Source organism: Eurytemora carolleeae, unplaced genomic scaffold, assembly GCF_000591075.1.
Source record: "Eurytemora carolleeae unplaced genomic scaffold, Eaff_2.0 scaffold1106, whole genome shotgun sequence".
Classification (NCBI taxonomy): domain Eukaryota; kingdom Metazoa; phylum Arthropoda; class Copepoda; order Calanoida; family Temoridae; genus Eurytemora; species Eurytemora carolleeae.
In genome coordinates, this window is record NW_019396991.1 from 67,422 (window position 1) to 74,971 (window position 7,550).

At 30.8% G+C, this 7,550-nt stretch overlaps 1 protein-coding gene across 1 annotated transcript; it reads right to left on the reverse strand.

Annotated features, from left to right (window-relative positions):
* Positions 1 to 893: 893 nt before the first annotated feature.
* Positions 894 to 5,280, reverse strand: LOC111710854 (uncharacterized). Its single transcript, XM_023485023.1, has 7 exons — positions 5,188 to 5,280; positions 4,597 to 4,661; positions 3,552 to 3,660; positions 3,138 to 3,209; positions 2,460 to 2,590; positions 1,671 to 1,749; positions 894 to 1,264 (listed from the first exon to the last, which is right to left on the reverse strand). Exons 1-7 carry the CDS (start codon positions 5,191 to 5,193, stop codon positions 1,016 to 1,018), a joined length of 711 nt encoding a protein of 236 aa, XP_023340791.1. The 5' UTR covers positions 5,194 to 5,280; the 3' UTR covers positions 894 to 1,015.
* Between the last annotated feature and the right edge of the window lie 2,270 nt (positions 5,281 to 7,550).

Below are 7,550 nucleotides of genomic sequence, written 5' to 3' on the forward strand. Positions count from 1 at the left end.
TCTTTCGATGTATTCGTTATTTAGGGTTTCACTGTATTTAGAATGTTATTTTACATTTTTAATATAATTTGTGACTACAAAAATAAGGATTCTGACCCGCTATTTTGTAAGATATTTTTATGACAAAATAATGATGTCAAAGGTTGTGAATTTGAACAAAATATTTTGTCAAAATTAAATTCTAAATCGTATTTTCAAAGTACTAAATTATTCATGGAACTATAAACTGCAATTTTATAATAACGAATTAATGCAGTACGTCCTGTACTGTCCTGAAATTATAGTTTGAAAATTGTTTATGTTTGCTGTAAAAATTTTTATGACTGTTGTAAGATTATTGCAAAACAAAACAATAAAACGTAAATGAATGTTCCGTTTAAAAATAATATTGCTTCGAATGATAAGTAAACTAATGGGAAAAATAACATGTTTAAACCTAAATCCGTAACACTACGGTTAATGCTGATAAGTTTGCATTGTGTAAAGGTCAAATTGTAATTGGATAAGGTCCTAATTGTGATTTGGTCGGGTCCAAATATTAAGTGTGTTTGAAATAGTAATTGCTAATTTGGATTTAACCGGGTGCACTGCCGCGCTTATATTAGGTGTCTGGTTTCATATTAGAAATTCAAAGCATCTTTGATTTGCTTAAAAGCTTATTGATAATATGAGTTTTGATTGAAAACAGTTAAGTTAAGTTTTGGTTTTCGTAAAATTTGGATAAGGGCAAAATATATTATTAAATCCGCGAACTTGTTATCTATATAATATATATATAGATGTTAGGATTTATGTATGCATATATATATATATTTATAGGTCAGCTATTGCTGGCCAAACGAATGGACCGAATGGGCTAAAATTTTTTGAGGAAACCCTTGAGTACCCCGGGGGGTAACATAGGCTAAATAGAGACACAATTAAAAGTTAAAATATAAGACGGGCCCGAAGCGCCAAGAAAGCCAAGTAATAATAAATGGGTCAGAATATCATGTGTAGTGTGTACGGTAAATCCTTATTGGAAGGAGTCGTATTTAATGTTTCGGTGTATATGGTTCAGTTCAATGCAAATAGAGGTTAATACAGGGTTAAAACATTTAGTTTGGTAATTGGTTTGGGGTGTCTTCCGAAGATTGCAGAAAATGTTCTCCTCCCTGCAGGGTTGAGTCTCTAGGATAGTTAGATCCTCCTGCAGCGGAGTAGGTGGGTCAACCTGTACAGCTGGGTCCAGGTAGAAACAAGTCTCATGAACACTTGACTTATTCTGAAAAAAAAATATTTTTTGCAGTCTGTAGATCATTTAGATATAACGAACATATTGTTAGTGTAATGTTTAAGTGCCCTCTCATATGGAAAGATGATAATGTCCGATACACAATAGTACCATTAAGCACTTTGGTTTATTAAGTATGAATTAGAGATACAATGTTGATAATTCTCTAAACTAATTTTTTTCAATTGTGAGTTCTCTACAAAGGTGACTTGCGCATTTCTTCAGCAGGAAAACATTATCAGAACTAAACACTTTTAGTTAAGTAAATATTTGGGATTGTATTAGAAATGTAATTGATTTCAAGGCTTGCATCCTTTCACTGCACGAAATATTTCCATAGACTCAAAAAATACATTTAGCGATCAGGTGTGAAGATAAAATTGTAATATATTCTTACCTCCATCTGTGATATCTTACTACGAACTGGAATAGTCATTTTAATTTCTTGTTTGGCAGAATTAAACCCAGAAATATACCTTACAAACAGCAACAAAACATTAATCACAGTAATGTAAGCATTAATCACAGTAATCTAAATTGCGCATTTTGTAAATTAAATAATGAACACATGTCAAGCACCACAAAAAAGTATTTGTGAGTTAGTAATGTAAAATCAAAGTCGTTTCGGTGTTGAAAATCTAAGCATAATTTGCATAGGTCGCTGGATGTCTGTGTAGAAAATTAAAGTAAAATTTGCATGACTCGCTGGATCTCTGTGTAGAAAATTGAAGTAAAATTTGCTTAGCTTGCTGGATTTCTGTGTAGAAAATTGAAGCAAAATTTGTATCGATCGCTGGATCTCTGTGTAGAAAATTGAAGCAAAATTTGTATGAGACAGGAGACACATGATCCCAATCCCATTGCAGGAACAAGAACACAGATGAGACGAAAGGATACCTAGAGATGCTACATGGAGAGGTTATAGCTGGGCGAGCTAGCCTGAATACCTATGCAGAGCTGAGCAAAGCCAAGAATAGTTACGGAGAGAGAATACTAGATTTTAACAAGAGCACTCGAAAATAAAATGAAAACTAGGAGAAGGTTTGTGAATGGTGCGAAAATCTGGCATTTGTTACATAATGATTTTAAAATCGGTAATCTTTGTGAATTAAAATATTTAATTTAATTTGATTTAATATTATAAATACAAGTAAATTTACAGTATACAATTGTACAGTTTATCTACCTGAACAGTTTTATGTACATTTGTGAACTAGGCTGATCTTTCATGGTTTTATATTCATTTTCAAATATATTTTCATTTTCAGATATATCTTCTTCGTCGAATATATTCTCACTTTCCAATAGATCCTCCTCCTTAATTGTATTTTCATTTTCAGATTTATCTTTCTTTTCAAATATATCTTTAAAATTATCTTTGACTTTCGCCTAAAACTGCCATTGTTAAGAGATCATAATAATACTTAGTTAATTTATTTTTTTATGGCAATTCTATTATAACATTTTTGATTAAGGTCATACTTTTTACACTTGTTATGATAGTGAAAACAATACTAATGAAAATATTGATAATAATAATGTCTATGATAATAGCTGTACTAATATCAATAATAAAAACAAAAATAATAATGTTAATAATAAGAATAATAATATTGATAATATTATTAACTAGCTTCAGTGCCCGGCATTGCCCGTGGATATCCAGCTGTTTTACCAGCTAAAGCTAACATATATGTAATAATAAAATAGCAATAATAACAATAATATTAACAATAATACAATAATAATAATCCAAATTGGCTGAATTTCTTTTGAGGGAACTCAGGGGTATACCTTGGGGTAGTTTTTTTTAATATCACGGGCAACGCCGGGAAGGGTTCGTTTTATAAAACTATAGGATCACCTGAGTGAAAACCATTCTTGTACAAACCCACATTACAGCTGGATAATCTCTAATCTCGTAGCTCAGATCATCCTACGAATCAAAAATTTACATTCCTCTTTCATTGAATCCCGGCCCGCTAATCACAAAGCTCTGCAGGTCCTTGTTAAAGTCAGATCTTAACAAAGGAATATCATTTATTCCTAAATCTTTCAATAAAGACTCTTAAATGTAGAACCTCAAAAATACAAATAATTTTTTTTTATGAATTACATGAACCCTCTTTTTGGAAATGTTTCAGAACATAATAAAAAATTCATGTAAATTATTTAAATTCATTGGTGAACACAGTTTATTCTATATTTATTGACAATTTGATGAACATAAAAGACAATTTAGAAAATATTGCATAAAAATTAAAAAGGGTTTTCTTACGTAAACAATTCTTTCTACAACAGTGTACGGAACCTCAGCATATTCTTTATTCGTAATTTTGTCAACTTTTTCATTCTCAACCTCATCTACACTACTGTCAACAGCTTCTCTAAAAATATAGAATTTTGCTGTCCCCGAAATACTCTAGGGTTCACTTAAAAAATATCACCCATTTGGCCAGCATTGCTAACATATATATATATATATATATTTTTTCTCCAGCATATCCTTTCCCCACCTTGTACATAACATTCAAGTTATAAAAAATACATTAATTACCAGCGGATCATTTTTTGTTAATGTATAATTTGTTTTAAAGACTTTGATACGTTATTAACGTTGTAAACCACAGTCCTGCGAATTGTACATCTCCCGCCACGGGCGCCACTTTAATAAGTTTACATGTTAATGTTTAATATATATTATTTACTTACTAACTTACAATTATATATGAGCGATGAGCTTTTATTATATAGGTAACACTAGAAACTAATCTAACCAAATATTCTCTTCAATACTTGAGTGCGTGCAAGGTACTAATGCAAGGAAAGTTAATTGCGGTTGCGTATACTCTGCGTACATATTGAAACCAGTTCTCTCTGGGAGGTATTTGTAAACAAGAATAGATGCATCAGTGTTTCCGAGGAGGTTAAAGCATTTAATTTTAATAATTTTGATAATTCACACAATAGGTTCCTCTGACAAGAATATTTCATAGATTATTTTTGTGAAAATGGATTCAATGTCGTTGTATAATTTGTCTGAATTTTATAGTTTTTTTGATTTAGTTAGTTCGTTTGTTTTCAGACCTGACTTCTCGTTCAATAAAGTTTAGGTGAAGATAATCTAATTTTAACGTTTTTCGAGATTAAAATTCGCAAATTTCTTCCTTAAAACGTTTCAGAGCGGATGGTTATTTTACACAAATGTCCCAAGGGAACGTTATGTATTTTAACTTCCCTCTTTTGGAAGAATCTTAGGTCGGTAATGTTGCTCAAAAGGCGGTAAAATCAATAAATATTAAATAAAGTAAAATAATATTTACAGCTGATATAACTGTGGAGCAGCGAAGGTTCCCACCAATCCAAACCCAGCAATAAGCACAATAATCTGAACCATACAGAGATAAGAATTTATGAAAGCGAAAAGTAATTGAACCGCGAGGACGTATTTGAACCACCAAGTAGAAGGAAGACAAGTTCAACTATATCCCGCTATTTATTAAATCTGGTTACAAATCTTTAATAGTTTAAAAAATTCGGTTAAACACTATTTTATGAAAAAAAACTGGTTTTAACTAGTAAACTTTTTAAAAGTCTAAGTTAATAAAAGAAATTTTAGTTTACAAATCAAATAAAGATATATTTAGTTTATATTGGTATAGATTTACTTTATAATCTATTTATTGTTAATTAAAGATCTAAACTAAATACTGGATTTGAACTGAGTTTCATCAGTTATTCACAAAAATGTATTCTTTAAAAATATTAGATTTTAACTTTTTATCTGTAGTATATCAAGGATGAAATAAATAAGCATTCACTTAGAATTAAACTAAGAAATTAACAATATTCTTTTTTTTATTTATTTTGGCAATTTATTTTTAAAATTTTTGTTCACACATTATATTATGCACCTGCATTTGGGTGCAGCTGCAGTGGTGAAGCTACAATGTCTTATATATACTTTATTTACTGCCCATACGCAGTTTAAATTGTGTTTACACTAATTAACAAAGACAAATAAATAAATAATGAATGAGATGTCTGGTTTATCTGAGCATACGTATTACATAGTACGTACACAACAAATTGTCGTATTATAAATCTTTAAAGGAATTGAGTCTTTGTCACAAACTCTGATTTATTAATCCCTTTATCTTCCCAACCCAGTGTCGTAGACCTTAGATATTTCAAACCATGAATTCTGATGAATCAAATATCTAAGTTTGAAATATCAAAGGTTTACATTATCTGGTTGTAGAGATATAGCTATTAGAAAATTTGAATTCGTGGCAAAGACTCAATTCCTTTCTAAAAAAACACTATACAAATAATAAAAGGAAGCTACCAATAAAAATTCTACACACAAAATAACTTCACTTCTAACATGCTACATTAGATAAAAATATCTACTTTAGAAAACGGGTCACAATAAAACTGTATCAGAATCACAGTACTTACAAAATCCATGGGCCACGCCGGGCACTTCGACCAGTGTATTATATTATAGTTTTAGGCTTTAGCTTTAATTTGTTTTAATAATAAATAATCAAGTTGTTCAATAAATCATTACTTGGTTTGTGACTTTAATATGTAGTTCAAAAACATATTTTTTTTCAAAAAAATCAAACACACCTTGAAAATCCTATGTTTTTTGCTAAATCTTTTGATAACCATTTTTGCGAAATTTGATTCTTATTTCACGAACATTATTTATAAGATATTAATAGATTTCAAATGTTTGACTACAAAAATTAGAAACGATGATACAGAAAAGAAATGGTTTATGTGGTTTGAAATTATTTGGTATGGTTTGGCATGTTTTGGCATTGTTTGGTATTGTTAGTATGACTTGTTTTTAATCTGCAAGGCATGATTTTGTTAAGTTTGTTTTGTTTTGGTATGATTTGGTATAGTTTGGTATGGTTTGGTTTGGTTTGGTATGGTTTGGTATGGTTTGGTATGTTTAGTATGGCTTGTTTTTAATCTGTAAGGCATGGTTTTGTTGAGTTTGCTTTATTTTGGTATAGTTTAGTATGGTTTGGTATAGTTTGGTATAGTTTGGTATAGTTTGGTATGGTTTGGTATAGTTTGGTATGGTTTGGTATGTTCTGGTATGGTTTAATATGGTTTGGTGTTGTTTAGTATGGTTTTCTATGATTTTGAATGGTTTGGTATAGTTTGATATCTTTTGGTTTGGTTTGGTATGGTTTGATATCTTTTGGTTTGGTTCTGTACTGTTTAGGACGGATGGTTTGGTTTAGAAAAGTTTGGTATGGTCTGAATCGTTCAGCATTGTTTGTTATGGTTTGGTATTGTTTTTTATTTTTTGTATTGATTTGTATTGTTTTGTATTGTTTGGTATTGTTGGTATGGCTTGAAACTAATGTAATGGTTTAATATAGTTGGTATGGTTTGGTATGGTTTGGTATGGATAGGATAGTATGTTAAAAGTGTGTGAAAGGGTTTATTATGTAAGGTATGGTTATGTTGGCATATAATGGTTGCTAGGATTTGGTTGGATTTTCTAACGATCTAGCTGGTTGGCAGTGTGGGTTGGATGGAAGGATTTCGTTGTTATAGAAAGAATGTGGTATCCATGTTCACCATGTTAACGTAACAATACAATACCTGTAATATTAATAAACGGTACTCTACCTACAGCATACAGGGCCCCTCTACCATAAATAATAAATGATTTAACTGAAACCAAAGCTGAGGTTTGCTCAAACCTGGCAGGGAGGTCGGGGGAAGGTTTAAATGATTTATGAATAATTTATCATAGAGAGTACCGGAATAGAGTTTTAAATAAAAATAGAAACTTCTGAAACTGGAAAGTAAAGAACAGAACTGGAAAGTAAAGAATAGAACTGGAAAGTAAAGAACAGAACTGGAAAGTAAAGAATAGAACTGGAAAGTAGAGAATAGAACTGGAAAGTAAGGAATAGAACTGGAAAGTAAGGAATAGAACTGGAAAGAAGAGAATAGAACTGGAAAGTAGAGAATAGAACTGGAAAGTAAGGAATAGAACTGCAAAGTAAAGAATAGAACTGGAAAGTAAAGAATAGAACTGGAAAGTAAAGAATAGAACTGGAAAGTAGAGAATAGAACTGGGAAGTAGAGAATAGAACTGGAAAGTAGAGAATATAACTTGAAAGTAGAGAATAGAACTGGAAAGTAGAGAATAGAACAGGAAAGTAGAGAATAGAACTGGAAAGTAGAGAATAGAACTGGAAAGTAGAGAATAGAACAGGAGAGGACAGAACTGGAAAGTAGA